Source organism: Vanellus vanellus (genome assembly GCF_965231255.1).
Source record: "Vanellus vanellus genome assembly, chromosome: 2".
Lineage (NCBI taxonomy): Eukaryota > Metazoa > Chordata > Aves > Charadriiformes > Charadriidae > Vanellus > Vanellus vanellus.
In genome coordinates this window covers 2,465,732-2,481,560 of record NC_138906.1, presented here as the reverse complement: position 1 = coordinate 2,481,560, position 15,829 = coordinate 2,465,732, and the positions used below count along the sequence as shown (strand labels likewise).

Sequence of the window (15,829 nt, the reverse complement as noted above, 5' to 3'; positions counted from 1 at the left end):
CAGCTTTGTGGCTTGTTTCTGTACAGTTTTAGTCAAGTGCTTATGCGTGCTTTGGATTTACTCCCCCCCCCCTTCTTTTTAACTCCAGTCCAGTGAAGCTGTGGTGAAACTGTGATGACACAGAGGGAAGTAACAGTTTGGTTTGGGACACCTCTTTTGCTTTTGATTGTGTTTCCTCAGCAGAATTCTGTTTCCAGTCACTCAGCTAGTTTTCCTGAAATGCTCAGAATTTGCATAAATGTCATGTTCACACTGAGACCTCCAGATTCCAGACCAGGATATTTCGCATCGTCAACTGACCTGTCCCCATTGCACGGACAACTTGGATGATTGTGCAGCAGCTGCTAGATTGCCACAGGTTAGAGCACGGATACTCGTTGCTTTGCCTTAAAACAGTGGGCAAAAAGTGAGAGCGATTTGCTTCTACTTGAGCAACCACTGAGCCATCCTAGAACCAGGACTACTGTGACTCCTCTGCATCTGCGATGGGAATGTTTGACACACTGTGGACATCTTTACATCCAGCCTTTAAGACCAGGTTAGGTTTGGGTTGGATATGGAGTGCCATCGTCTGTATCATATAGACAGTATTTGCTTAAGGTGAAGACTGACACAGGGTAAGTGTCAATAGTGCTCTGCTGTCCAGGATGTTTCTGCAGTAGACAGGACAGTGATGAGGACACAGGTGTTTCAAGAGCATCTAACGCTGTGTGTGAGACACACTTCTCCTCTTGTAAATGTAACACTGCAATCCAAACACTTCCCCATCCTGCTCTGATTTGGGGAAAAAAATAGGGGAAAAAAAACATACTTAAAGACATATTTGGCAGATCGGTAAGTTTTAGTCCTGGTCAACCTGGAGACAAAAAAAGCTCTGTTTTGATCTTGGGAACTTGCTGGTTTCAAAACTTGGGGTAAAAAAAAAAAAAAAGAAAGAAGTAGACCCAAGAGACTTTCAATTGTAAAAAGAAACAAAACAAAAATCAGGCACACTGACAGATGGAGCTTTTCTTTTCGAAAAAAATGGTCTATGCCTGGAGTTTTGTCAGAGCTAAGCTTCTCCCAGTAACATTTTTTTTTTTTATCAAATAAACACACAGCGGTTTTCCACAGAAGTCTTTAGAAACCTTTCCTATCAACTCTAGGTCTTTCTCCCATTATCTGACCAGATGGTTATTAATTAGATTGTTGCTGGCTATCTGCAGCCACAGATCTTAAACATAGAGCGCGTGATACCATTTCTAGCCAGGAGCTTAGGGAATGCTGCTAGCATTCATCTGCAGAAATCAGTATCAGGTGGATCAGGCTTTATATTTTGGTCTCCTGCTTGACCTCAATTTTAAATCTGTTTCCTACACTTGCACGTGTCACTCTGGGGAATGAGGTTTAAAGTAGGCTTAACACCATCGCTGGAAACACCACTCAAGGGATCGGGGAGAGGCAGTTGCAGCGCAGTGGCACTGACAAAGATGCTGTCTTCAAGAGGTCTGCCCTTAAGTAGATGGCACAGCAAATTGGCATTCAACTACCTTTGGCAATTAAAAGCAGTTATCCCTCTAGAAATGCCAAACTAGGTTTGATCAAGAAAACTCTAAGAGAAAGAGTTCGCTTTGCTCTTCCTGCTTAAGGTTTTTAGCTGCGAGAACAGAAACCTTCACCAAATCTCACCCAAATTTGTACCTCATGAGAAAATGCCTCCTTTCGTAGAATCACAGAATGGTTTGGGTTGGAAGCGACCTTTATAGATGATCCAGTTCCAACCCCCCTGCCATGGGCAGGGGCATCTTTTACTCGACCAAGTTGCTCAAAGCCCCATCCAGCCTGGCCTTGAACACTTGCAATGATGAGGCACCTACAGCTTCTCTGGGAAACCTGTTCCAGTGTCTCACCAGCCTTGTAATTTCCTCCAAATACAGTTTCCCTGAAACAAGTTGTCTTTTCCATCAAGAAGTTTTTGGTTTTTTTTGTTTGTTTGTTTGTTTTTTATTTTAACCGAAACCTATTTGTAGTCTGGATTCCTCTGCTGAAACTAAGTCCCAGGCAAATTCCTGAGTTCTGGGGCCAGTGATGCTGAGTCAGCTCCATCGGCCAGCACATCCTTCTGTCACCAGGGCAATACCACCCCATGTTACAAGAACCAACCACTCTGGAAATAGCTGCTTTATGACTCACTCAGTTATGAGAATATCCTTGACTCTACCAGCTCCAATACAGGGTTACTGAAGCATGCCCCAGAGCTGGGGCAAACAGCCTCCAGCCTCCCATTCCCACAGCATCACTCCATGAAACCTCAGCTCCTGCTTACCCTTAGGTACAGCCTGTTTGAAGATGTGAGAGAAATAAAGTATTTTTTTTTCCTCCAACAAAAGATAGTACATCGTAGCATAAATCCCGGTATCGTATCGCTTTCTTTTCCTTCCAAAAAGCTATTTTTAAGAAAATCAGCAGTTTCATTTACCCCTGAAGACATCGCAAGATTTTCAGATGCACATCAGTGTCAAGGGAAAGAGGACTGAGTTGGGAGATGGAGGAGGCAATGCAAATTTGAGATGTCACCAGGCCCGTAATCACAGCTAGCACCAACTTGATATTTCTGCTGTCTTGCTACACACTTGCCGCATGACCATCGGAGGCTTTGGCAGAGAATAGGGCAATCATAGCTGCTTGGACCTTGTCGGATCTGTTAGGCTTTATCCAGCTAAGGATCTGACACAGCACCCACCCCAGACAGGAGCAGCAAGCTGAAGTACTCAGATTCACTCACCCAGGGGACTCTAAAGTAGAGGTGGATGTTCAATCCAAGCACGTACTCTTTAACTCCTGTGCCTTGCAAGCCCAGAAGCACAGTATTTGTGCATGCCATTGGGAAACTATGCATGGAAACGGCAGCTAAGTGTGCAATTATTCATATGTCATGCAAAAGAAGTTTCACAACCTTCTTGATAATCAAACTTGTCCTGGTTCTTTTCACTGAGGCAACACAAGCCTTTTCCCTAAAGGGCAAGAGAGGCATGCAAGGCAGGAGTGATTAGAAAACAAGGAACAAGAAACTGGGATCAACAGTGGGTACAGACGTGTTTTCTACATGTGAGCAACCATTGAGCAGTAAACAGTACAAAAATCAAACACTTGTAGCAATTCGCCAGACTCATGTCAGGATGAACAGAAGAATTCAGGGAACACACACTGCGAAGAGTCATGTGTCTGCAGCTGTGTCCCTGTCCACGAGTGACAGAGATGACAATCAGACAAGAACAGGGACAGATTGCAACACAAGACTGGCCGGGAGCGGGACAGGCAGAGAACAAGCATTAGGAGAGCAGACATGGAAAAATTAGTATCATGGACTCAACATTTTTCCGTACCACACTCATTTCCTTACGTAGGAAAGCCCCGTACAAAGTTGAGAGACTGATTTTTCCTAAAACCTCCAGTCTCGGTGTCTACCAGACAGAGAGCTCAGGTGCAAACTAAATGTCACAGTATTGATCCCACACAGGCTCTCAGCATGAAGAGTCAAGAGTTAATCCCTGAAGTGTGCAGAGTCTAGACATTTCAGCCTTAATTGAGCAGCCAGATGACCTAAATACCCTTTCCCTGGCTGTTTACATGACCTTTGTCCACCCCACATGTGCTCTCCTCTGTTGGACAACAGTTGGTCCTGGAACTGTCTCTTATTACATGTCCACGCAGTACCAGGTCTATGGCAGACCCAGTTCTTAGCATCAGCATTGGCAAAGGTCCCTCACCAGCAGCTACAACTTTTTTAAATGGTAGAAGTGCAAGGTCATCCAAAAGGCATGGACAAAGACCCTGGACAGACAGTAGCTGGTGGCCTTCGCCAGGTGTCACCTGGTTCTCTTCAGAGTAAGGAAGAGCCGGAAAGGGGCAAAACCAAACAGGAGCAGAATGTCCATCAGCATAAGGGACAAAACATTGGTCCTGATCCAAGGACCAAAAAGCACCCAAGAGTAACATCTCTCCTTGTGCCTGTTCGTCAAGCCGTACCAGTTACTTAGCCCGTTGGACAAACTCCAGCTGCAACGAGGTGGTGCTGAAACTGTGCATCATGAGTTGCACCAACTGGTCCCATCATCCCCCTGTCCCACACAGAACAGAAGATTAGGCTGCCAAGGCAGGAGAACTAGATGGTCATGGTGGGAATGGTCACCGTTTCAAGGTGTGCCACTGTCCATGTGACCGGCAGTACTTTCCTCTACCCTAAGGGCAGAGGAGCCAATCAGGATGCCCATCCATGTGGCTATAGTGCACTCCAGGTGCTACGTTGCTCTCAAAACTGTGGTAAGACCAGATATTAGACTGACACTTTGGGAAGATACCAGGCACCTCTGCAATCACACCCAGCCCCACATCATATCCAAAGACACAAGCTCGCTTGGGACACATGGCGTTACACAACTAATGTGTTTGCTGCTCAGTAAAGCAATTCTAATTCTTACTCCACAGAACAAAACAGACAGAAATACCGATCCTTAGAGCAGGTACCTCCGACAGTGACAGCTGACCGGTCTGACAGAGGCATAGGGACTCTATTTGAGGACTACTTTTCTGTAACGACAAACACAGAAACAAGGAAGCCTTTTTTAAATAAACCCATGATGCCCACATAGTTACAAGAATGAACCATGACTCATGATTCCAAACTATTTATTGCTCTGTGGTAGCTTGTCTAACTAAAGGCCTTGCTAAAGAGGAAAACTAACACTAGCCTCTGGCAATCAGTCCTAATTCCATAGGAGGTGTTATACATGCAGATAGCCAGAAAATAGGAAAACAGACCAAAAAAACCCGCTTTCCTATGCCAGCACCAAGCTGTCACCTTTCAGCTCAGAACAGCTTCTTCCTCTCTGCAAAGTTATCTGAAGCCACAAGACTTTCCGTAGTTGGGTGGATAAATTTCCAGAAAACTGTGTAATAATATAAGTATTGGCCTTTCATTGTAGCACAATGAATACAACTCTTCCAGCTCTGCAAATGACATGAAATTTTGTCTAAGTCGGAGCAGAGAAGTGCTACCAGTGAGATAACCAAGTTCTTAACTGCATGAGTCTTTAGGGCTGCAGAACAGCCCCACCAGGGAACAGCACAGAGGTCTACAGTGGTTGACTACAGAAGGACAGTGATTTTTACCAGAACTCTTCCAAACGCCCTGAGCAGGGTGGCAGAACCCCAGCTGCAATGCTGGGGCCTTCTTCCCACTCCTTGGCAAGCTATGTCAGATGCATCCAGGCAGTGGATCAGAGGAATCCGATAGCCAGAGGCATCTGGCACGCGGAGACATGAAAGAGGAGCAAGGGTGCAGAGCTACAGATAGGCAAGAGACTTGCTGAAGGAGGATGGAGAGCAGAAATCAACTTGATTTTCTTTCTTAATGCACAAGATATTTGTGTGGCCAAGACCAGTCCCGGCCATCACCAAGATGGGTGTCTCCTGGAAAGCCACCATTTGATTTGAGGGGGCTGGGAAAGGCTCTCCCTCAAACACAGGCAGCGTAGGACAAGATGACAAGGGCCAGCCTCACACATGACCAACTCTGAAGAGTGAAACTAGTCTTGGCCCAGTCTCCCGCCCAGTTCCTACCCCTCCCAGTTCCCAAATCCCCCATTAAGATAACAGCATAGACCAGCCAGCCACCAGCAACCCACCTTTGCTGTAAGAGCAATGACGAACCACCACAACACTGACCCTGGAGACAAAGCAAACCAGGAGGGGGTGACCTTCCTTCTGCAGCCACATGAGATCGGTGGTCCTTTCCTTGCTTTTGATCGACCTTCCCACGGCGCCGCGTTGGCTGAATCCAACCTCTCCCTTCAGTGGCTAAAAGGGGACAGCAAGGCCCTGTCCCACTAGGCTGGAAGCCACCTGCAACCGCGAGGTGCATCGGCTACGTAACACGTCCAACCGCCCAGAAATGTGGTGCCGGAGAAACAAAAGCACCCTGTCCCACAGCTTTGCGGTGAATCGCATCATTATATCCCACTCCCGCGGCACACACCCTATCAGGACTGGGAGGGATTTTGTAAATATTTGCCTCGATGCAAGTAGGAAATGAGCAGCATTCCTGTTTTACGGAGGCAGAGGTGGTAGGATTTCACTGCATTCACAGCCTCCCCAAACTCTCTTGCGTCCTAAACATGGATGCATCCTTTCCCAACCCCACAAAATACCCGAGCAATAAACTTTGGAGAAAGACACTGTCATGCACTGAACATCACCCCATTTCCAAAGCTGTAACCCCCCCAATCTTCATCACAGCACAGAGCCAAATCTTTTGCAACAGGACCACGATCTCCCACAAGACCACTTCAACAACAGTTCAGTAGCATCTCGCGGCAGCCGAACACCACCTGAGCAAAAAGTCCCTCTTACCATGGGTTGAACTGTCAGCTGGGATATGTAGCCATGTGAACGGAAAGAGCTGGTGATGAAAGCTGCCTGCTCTAACTTTTCAGCTGCTTTATTTACTCACTTTAAGGGGAGGGGAAAAAAAAAAAAAAAAAAAGAAAAAGAAAAAAAAAATCGAGGAAGTAATACTCCCCTCCCAAGGTGCACTGCACAACATTCTTGGTAGACATGGAAACCCCTGGCAGGCTGCCATCGCTTGGCCGGTCTCCACATTAACGTTTCAGCCAGCAACTCAATACTCGAATGGCTTTTAGAGAATTTAAAGGGAAACGGCAGCCGCGGATGGGCGATGCGGCTGCTGCTCCCCCTAGGCAAGCGTTGGGGGTGTTCCCGAGTTTGCCTTCAGCTCTGTGGGGAAGCTTGTCGTGCTTCTGCAGTGCACAGGGCGGGCAAGTTGTGGTTGAGCCAGCTGAAAACAAATGCAGCCTCCATGCTTCTACAGAGGAGGTTTCCTAGCCACAATCTCCAGGGACTGAGGGACGCCTTCAAATACCTAAAAGGGAGCTGCGAAGATGAAAGGAAAAATGTTTCGTGATGCTCTGGGGATCAAACTGCAGCTAAAGGCATTTAAGAAGGTCTATTCCTCCCTTCTCCTGGCTTCTCCCCTCTCCTGGCTCCCAGCTCTCCTCCCTTGCCCTGAGGGTGCCTCCTTTTTGCTCATGGTTGGGCTGAAGAGTGATGGGGGGAGTGGGAGTTTGGTCTCCCTGGAAATCTCCAAACATCCAGAAAGGGCAGCAAATGGGCTTGGGACCTTTGGGGGAAGAGCAAGGAGAGTAGGGAAAGCCTGGAATGCATTGCTGGAGGGCGTGGGGGCTCTGAGGGCGTTTGGACAGAGATCATCCCACACTTGGGTAGAAAAGGAGACCTTCCACCTTCCCCTAAATCCCTTCTTCCCTCACATTCAGGATGAGTGGGGAAGGGGCATCTCCCTCTCTAAAAGCTGCAGCCCTGCACAGTTCCCATCATCACCACGGCATCAAGGTGCTTCGAAGCGCGTGGAGAAAAGGAGTCAATGTGCGCCCAGTAAAATGAGCGGCGTAACAGAGCTGTGACGTGCAGAAGAAGTTACCCAAAGGTAATCCAGTCTCAGATTTCCATCATGCAAAGTTTTGCGACACGTAAGTGAGCACGAGCACACACGGGACACAGAGCTTCTCTCTTCAGGAGCCTTCTCACAAAAGACGTTTGCTTTAGACATCTCTGTTAAGAAATCCCAGCTCCTTTGCGGATGTCAATAAAGCAAAGAGACTCATTTCCCCGCTCTCTTCTTGTGCGCTCGGTGCATTTCCAGGGAGACCTCTTGTCACATCATGGCTCTTTGTCCCTTTGCCCATCATTCCAAACGCAAGCAGAGAGTGAAGAAGCCCCGGGGTGGGGGAGAAGATGAGGCGGGCAAGAGCCACATCCCCTTTCAGCGGTTTGACCCTTTGGGCGTTGAGCAAACTCTCTCGCAGTTCAAGACTGCGACCGACCGTTCTCCCGAACGGCATCGTCATGCTTTTTGCGTAGCGGCCAGCGCTGCGGTGATGGGCGAGGTGACATGTTTAGCAAGAGACGCATTTCATTTCTTTCCCAAGAGGATGCGAAAGGCACAAGCTATAAATAGGAAACTGGCAAGTTTAACAGCGCCTGTGGTTTCACGAAGAGATCGCTGGTCATCCACTAATCAGTGAGTACATAACAGCGTGTGCAATGTGGGCTGTGAGTAACTTTATCCGGTGAGGGGTCATTGCTGGTGGGGCTGTATATGGGAAAAGACAGCTATTTCCCCTCTCTCTACAGAGCCCACTTCCTCGCTGTTGCTAAATTCAGAAGTTTCACAACACTTTTTTTTTTTTTTCTCTCTTTACAAAATAACCAACTCGAGGGGTCAGCTCATCAAATTTGTAGATTGTTGCATATAAAGACTTTGTTTGTCCTCCTCTGTCATGAAAGAACCACCCCCCCCCCCAAAAAAAAAAAAAAATTGCCAACAAAAAACCCCACCAAACTCTAAAAGCTCAAAGGAATAGAAGGCCAACATAAAATCTCATAATTTAAAATCCCTGACCTACTCTACTCCAGATATTTTCAAATTAACCCAGGGAAAGAAGCTGAAATGAAGTTACAAAGTGCTGAAAAGTCTGGAGTCTGCAGAAATCTATTTTTTTTTTCCCTCCCCTGAAAACTAAAGGAGGCATTCCACTTCAGTGGCCCATATATAGAACAAGAAATCTAGAGGTCGGAAAAAAAAATAAAAAATGGTCAGGTTTGTTTGTGCTATTTTTGCATAGCTCTTGGCACAAACATTTTCCAGCAGTGGTTTGATGCCATGGCAGGCCTGGTTCGTGAGCTCGTGGAGAGGAGATATCTCCCCATCAGCTGCAGGAAAGTCAGTCTAACTTGCTTAGTGCACTAAAACCAAAAATAATACACCAAAAACCTACCCCTCTTGACAACCCGCAAATAAAAGGGTGGGAGCAGTGTTGAACTCCAGACCACTAATAATAGACTGCACTTTGGAATTCGCAACCCCGGGGCTCTGGGAGCTTATATCATGTTTGACTCAGGGCACATCAGGTGCATTTCCACAAACCAAAGCTCCCCATGGCTCGGCTGGTCATAGCGTCTCTGCCCAGTGTGGATCCTCTGGTGTCCAGTGGGAATTGTGCCCTTCTTCCTTCCATGGGGACTACAAATGATTTATCTTTTTACCCAAAGGCATACTTTTTTTTTTTTAAAGAAATACACAGTTTGCTTCCCCAGACTGCAAAAGGGGAGATTTAGATGAGATAATTAGGAAGAACTTTTTCCCTGTGCGGGTGGTGAGCCCCTGGCTCAGGTTGCCCAGAGAAGCTGTGGCTGCCCCATCCCTGGAGGTGGTCAAGGCCAGGTTGGATGGGGCTCTGAGTGACCTGGGCTGGTGGGAGGTGTCCCTGCCCAGGGCACGGGGGTTGGAACTGGATGATCTTCAAGGTCCCTTCCAACCCAAACCATTCTATGAATCCACGAAATTCAATACCTCCCAGACCTTTATCCTTTGGCCATTTTCAGCTAAATTAAAACCACAGCAAAGTTTTAGAAGTCTGGAGGAGGGAAGGGAGGAGGAGAAGGGCAAGCGAAGTACCACGTCCAAAAGCCCTATTTCCTTAAGAAATAAAGCTGGAAAACATTAAAACCAGCTCAGCGAACCACTGCTTGGGATTCTCAGAGCCCCAGCCTGGATTTTCATCGGGGAAAGGAGGACCAATCTGCACAACTTCTGAGGCAGATGCATAATTCCCTGCCTCGATGCTGCCACCGTCTGTTGTCTGCAGATGAGACCTCGTAACACATCACCCTGTGGTCCTTTTCCACCCCACCCAATTCTTACACCGATTTGCTGAGCACGCAGCTTCCCATAGTCTCACGCGTGGGAACACAGCTGCTAACGGTCACCATCAGTCTGCAGCGGGCACAAATGCAGCAGAGAACCGAATAGCTGCTTTTCCTCCAAAGCAACGCACGCATTGGCATCATTCCACCCTCCTCTAATCCTCACAGTCTAATCAGTAATGCAAACCTTAAAGCTGGCCTGCCTCTTTGAGCTTGTGAAATATTAATTTGCTACGGAGCTATTTTTCCTGAAACTGTGCTTAGTTCTCTAAAAGCGCGAGAAAACACTAGCAGAAGTGACTAGATCCGCCCGGATCTCATTGCTTGTTTTCTTGCCTAAAATCCTAACCATCTCCTGGTAAAGAATACTACAAGATATTATTTTGAGTGTGGGAGAACACAGTCAACCTGGTTTGTCCAGTCACACTCCTCCTGACCCTCTTTTTCGCTCCTTGGCCAAAGGTTTTCTTTGCTCCCTGGTGGAAGGACAGCCCAGATTAGAGTCCCGCGCTCCCTCAAACCCCTCGAGCTGTGCTTTCCCTACCCATCTCATGCTGATAATTTTCTTGAGCCCCTCGAGCGGAGCCGAGCTGGACACGGCGGCCCTGCAGCTTTAGCTTCTACAGCTTGCTACGCACATTCTCTTCCCAGTTGCCTTCAGCTCCCTGCAGAGATCAAGTCTGGGTGAAGTTGAAGACTGTGGCAACACGTCCACAAGGTTCTACAAGGATGAGAGATGCATTTAAAATCCCGACATGTCAAATACTCATCTCTGGTAACACCGGACTCTGCTAGCGTAGGGTAGCTATGATGCTGATGATGCATCAGCTTGGCTTACAGCCCTTTTTCATTAGGGGAAAGGGAATTCTCTCAGCAGGCCAGGAGAAAAACAAGAACAAGAGCTGGAATCAGTCAGGCAGCTGTTAAAAAAAAAAAAAAAAAGAAAGAAAAAAAGAAAAAGGGAAAAGCCAGGTTCTTAATGAGTGAATCAGTGAATTGCCTTCATCTGGGGGAGCGGAGCAAGCTCTGCGCGCTACCCTGCGTCTCCCCCACCCTTCACGAAGCCCGGCTCGAGGAGCAGCAGAGCACTCTGTAAGCGACACCCGTCTAATTAATTAATGACTCCCCCGGCGTCAGCTCTGTGGCTGCTGGGTTGGAAAGGAAGGCAGTAAAGAAGGGCCAGGACAGCACGCGACTGCTTCTGGTAAATGCTGACCGCTGCTGAGAGCCGGCTGGGTTATTCATAACCTCCCCCGCGTTGGGCTACGGCGCAGAAGTCGGAGAGATACTGGGAAGGGAAGATGGCGCAGGACCCACCCTTGCAGCATCCTCTCTTCTGGGTGAGGTCTTCCTCCCTCTTCTTGTCCTGCTCCAGAGCTGCCATGGCACAGTTAATCGAGGTAAGGAGCAACTTGCTTTACAGACTGGGAGGAGGGGGGGGATTCGGGGGTGCCCAGAAATCATGGTGGGTTTTTTTTCCAGGCATGTTACCCAAGGAGGACAGGTAGGGCAGATAACAGGGGATTTAAGGTGGTTCCAAGGAGTCAGAGGCTTCTCTGGGAGATGCTTGTTGCTTTCTGCAGGCCTGGCGGTAGAAGGAAGGTGCTTTTACAATGCCAATAGATGCTGCTGATAGGACAAGATGAAATGGGTTCAAGCTATGCCAGCTGAGGTTTAGACTGGATATTAGAAAAAAATTTTTCACTGAAAGAGTTATTAGACATTGGAAGAGGCTGCCCAGGGAAGGGGGTGGATTCTCCATCCCTGGAGGTGTTTAAAAAGAGGGTAGAGGTGGTACTCGGGGACATGGTTTAGAAGTGGTGGTGTCAGGGTAGGTTAATGGTTGGACTTGATGATCTTAAAGGTCCCTTCCAACCTCAACTATTCTATGATTCTATGCTGAGGACAGTCAGCACTTAAGGGCTACTTTAAATCCCAAAGAGGGTTTGACACAATGCAAAGGTCCAAAGTCACGGCACAGCATTTTCTACCCCAGTACTGTGTGTCCAACAAGTGCCCCACACCAGCGCCTCAGGGAAAGAAGAGAAGGACCAGGCATCACCCAGGTGATCCCGTCCCTGGGTGTACCTGCTCAAGTTAAAACGTTTGGGCGGCATTTTTCTTCCTCTGCCTTCCCTCATTTCCTCTAGTTCAACCAAACTTAACTTTTGAGCTGACGTTCCTCACCCACAGCTCAGTTTCAGAGCTTTCCCCTGAGGATGTCTACGCGCTGCCACGGCCCCAGCTCCCTACAGCAAGGCTGGGATGAACCAGGAGGGAAGAGCAGCTTCACAACCCAGGACTACGTCCTGGCAGCAGTTATAACTCACTGCCAGCAGTTTCAGAAGCGAGAGTCCAACCTGGAACAGCAGCCCCCCTCCTCCCAGAATTACAGCTGCCAAAAACGTGGCGGCCCAGCCATTTCCAACCTCTCCATCGCTTCTCCTAAGGTCCGAGCCGTGTTAAGAGGCAGCTGCTGCGTTGGTCCGGGGTCAGAGCCCCGGAGCCGCGGTGCCAATGTGTTCTTGCAGCAGAATTTGCTTTGCTCAGATTTCTGGGTTTAGCTAAACTGCTCAGAAACGTATCTGTGCAGGCATGGCTGCGTTAAGGGCTCTGACGGAGTAGCATAAGGAAAGATGTCTTTTTTTAAACAATTAAAAAATTTTGCATCCCTGGCCGCCCTGCCCCTCACCCGGCCTTGCATCAAGCCAGGGCTGATCTCCACAGCCTTTAGTCTGCAGATTTTAGCAGTTCATCACCAACACGTCAGAGACAACAACAACTGTGCTGAGCTCATATTCCCACCCTGTGGTCCACCCTCTGTCCCGGCTCTGTGGTTGTCTCATTTTAAAGTTACTTAATTCAGGATTTTCAAATGGATCTACCAACCCATCCTATCTGACCACGATGTAACCTCCCCAGCAAGGCAAACAGGAACCTTAAACTCCTTTGCACACTCACCCACACTCTGCTGTAGAGATTTTTCACGTTTTTTTTCCAAGCCGTTCAGCCTCCAGCGGCTCTCAAGGTGACAAGCGAGGCAGAACTTTCTCTTACAGTGCACATTTCCCAAAGCACGCTTCACTGGAGCCAGGGCGACGTGCGGACACAGCATCCACCCCCCACCAGGAAGATGTTCCCTTTCATTATGTTTCACAGACGCACACTTTACGGGAATTGTCCTCATGCCAAAGCAAAACGAAGATAAATGGCAAAACTACGAAAATTGTTATAAAACAGGTGTAGTTTTGTGGTCTACTTTACTTATACCAGGCTTTCTCGAAAACTTGTCTACTTCTTACAGCATGTCAGAAGGAGCAAATCTCGTCTGGAAACACGAGCTGCACGACAGGTTTACTACCAGTTATCCAAAAATAAGATTAGAAGAAGAGTCAGTTTCTGTATTTCTAAAAGCAGGTGAATTACAGGCTGCTCTGAAGCTCTGCAAGCTCTGTATAATTATTTTTAACTTCAAATAATTATACAATGTAGTTATCCTGAATAATTCGATTTATGCTAAGCCAGCCCACCTAAGCAAATAGAGAGAAGGTCAAAGGAGCTGGACATCAGAGCATTTCAAAGAGCTCAAAAAAAAAAAAAAAAGTGCCCCACCAAAACAAAATAAAACCTACGCAGTAAGGAGAAGTAAAGAAACAAGGAGATGTTCTTGTTTAATGGTGTTTAAGTGTTTTCAAATGTGCAGATTCATGTGCACTTTCCACTTGGGAGCAAAGAGGCACTAAAAGCCTCCGAATATTGAATTTAATTGCATTGACAAAAAGCTTTTCTCTTCCATCAGCCTTTTGGAAGAGTTCTCAGTCCCTCTGGTTGAAAATTAACTGTCCAAGGATTAGCAAACTACCCCGGCGCTGGGTAAATCTGGAATTAGCTCCACGGGCTGCCCTGGTCACTGCTGCATTCAGTGCACCAGGTCCCCTCCGGTAAGATGCCATGCAGAGGGACCTCTTGAACTTCACCTGGAGCTGCGCACTCTTCCCCAGAAGCCCCTTGCCCAAGTTCAACTGTATTTTGTATGGGTTTGTGAAAATACACACCCATGTATCTCCACCTACCTAGGCGCCCCACAGTGCCTCCATATCCTGACCTTTAAAATGCATTCATGTGCTCAGACATCAGGAGGTGCTAGATAAACACCTAGAAGAATGCTGGAAAAGAGCCTTTTCCCCATCACACCAATGCTCTAACACCAAGATGACTGAAGAACAAGAGAGCATGGCTTTGGCGTTTTTTTCCCCCACCTTGCACAGGACTGCTCGGACAACACGTTCGGCTCCCATAAAATAAAACCTGTTACACGAGATGCTTATAGCACTGGCCCATTCCTTGGCTTTCCACCTTCCCCATCATTTCTCCAAGAGCCCCAGCTAGGACAAAGTATGCGTTTCAAGAAGCAGGCAGCTTACACAGGGAAGGAGGGACGAGGCCATAGCACAGTTCATTCTACTGCTGCTGCTGCTTTTGCCCATCAGACCTTCAACATGGCCGAGGGATGCTCTGGAAACAGAATTACGACAAGTTAGGGAGAGAGGAACATCAACATTTCCAGTGCCTCTAGAACAGAGATTTTTCTCTTATAAAGGGTAACATAAACCCCATGATCCAGCCCTCTCTTGGGCCAGGGCTGAAAATTAGCACCATAATGTTTTATGATTGTTTTGTTAGCTTAAGGAGTAGTCTACTCTGCAGCATAACAAAAACCACCAGGACTTTGCTTTGGGAAAGCACAGGGAAATCTCTATGCTTATTTGAGCCACTTTATTGCTACTAAGGACTGATAAACCAGCTGGAATAGACCATATTTTTCCAGTCATCCCTACATGGTTCATTATTGAATTCCTCGTTGACATAATTCTCTTCTCACTCCTACCCCAAGGCTTTTCTTAGCCCTCATTTGATTTACCTGTGTTTTCTCCTTTGTTATAAACTTTTCTGGCCGTCTGCAAGTACCTAAAGGAGGGAATCAAGCTAGATAAAAACAAATGTAAATAATAAATAGCAGTCTGAAAACTGGACCTTTGCAATCCCCACTGTTTTATAGGAGAGGTCCACCTTCTTTTGGCAGAGTTTAGGCCCATCAGCCTCACGGGTTATCACAGGGTGCTCTGGCCCCAGATGTATTGCACTCCTCATGGATAAGACAATCAGGGTGACCTGATCGGGATAATGTGCATCAGGGGAGCTCTTAAAAGACTTAGACCAGGTATGAAGTTGGACCCTGGGATGGGGAGGCATATCAGGTGTTTGGGATGTAGAATGTGCTTTAGTCAATGATCCCCTTATAGAGTCCATTCTGCATCTGTCAGACCTTTATTAAGCTCTTGGTCTCTGGATTGGAGTTTCCTATTCAGGGGATTAAACTCTGTCCTAGGAAGTCACATAAAAGAAACTCTTCAGAAGCTTTATCAGACCAGAAGAAGTCACCCCTTCTCTCTCTCCTAAGATAGGAAGTAAAATAAAGATGCTTCTGGTCTCCTGTCAGTTCTAGCTTGGGCTCCTTGGAAAAGCTGCAACACAAACCTGAGAGTAGGGAAGAAAATAAAACAAAAACACTAATCTTTTTTACTAGGTACGAATAGCTTCAGCGCAGCAGAGACAGGTCCTGATGGAGCAGGGTAAGAAGATGACTGCAAAATAAAATGAAGGCCATTAAAAAAAAAAAAGAAAGGTTAATTAAAGGCTTTCAGATGTTTTCCAAGACCTTCCACTTTCAAATTGCCATATAGCTAAATGATATATTTGCTACACAGGGTGTTAAGTGGAGTTTGGTTTATAAGTCCACTTAGCTCTATGTAGTTGGGCTCAAGGGACAGTAACCCTCATTTGTAGCCTCCAAGTGAACGTGATGGATGTGATGCTGTATGCAATAATCTAAGAACACTCATGCGTGATTGTAGTTTAAATGAAGGCAGGTAAAATTACTGAGGAGTTATAGTGGACTCCTGAGGCTGATTTCCCATGTGAATGCATAGATTTAACTCAATAGCTGACAACAAAAAGAACAAACAAGAAAACAATAGTTCAGGAGAAC

The 15,829-nt window shown here is 47.1% G+C and overlaps 2 protein-coding genes across 2 annotated transcripts in view; one reads left to right on the top strand and one right to left on the bottom strand.

Moving 5' to 3' along the window:
- Window positions 1-6,526, bottom strand: part of ALS2CL (ALS2 C-terminal like) — a 50,977-nt gene extending 44,451 nt beyond the window's left edge. The window contains exon 1 of the mRNA XM_082498977.1: window positions 6,391-6,526. Within this exon, the coding sequence (XP_082355103.1) occupies window positions 6,391-6,393 (3 nt within the window). The 5' untranslated portion in view covers window positions 6,394-6,526. The remainder of the gene's footprint in view (window positions 1-6,390) is intronic.
- Window positions 6,527-7,736: 1,210 nt separating this feature from the next.
- The window catches only part of TMIE (transmembrane inner ear), a gene marked incomplete at its 5' end in the record, with an annotated part of 42,719 nt that continues 34,626 nt past the window's right edge, over window positions 7,737-15,829 (top strand). The window contains 2 exons of the mRNA XM_082479753.1: window positions 7,737-7,961; window positions 11,009-11,180. Of these exons, the coding sequence (XP_082335879.1) occupies window positions 7,737-7,961; window positions 11,009-11,180 (397 nt within the window). The remainder of the gene's footprint in view (window positions 7,962-11,008; window positions 11,181-15,829) is intronic.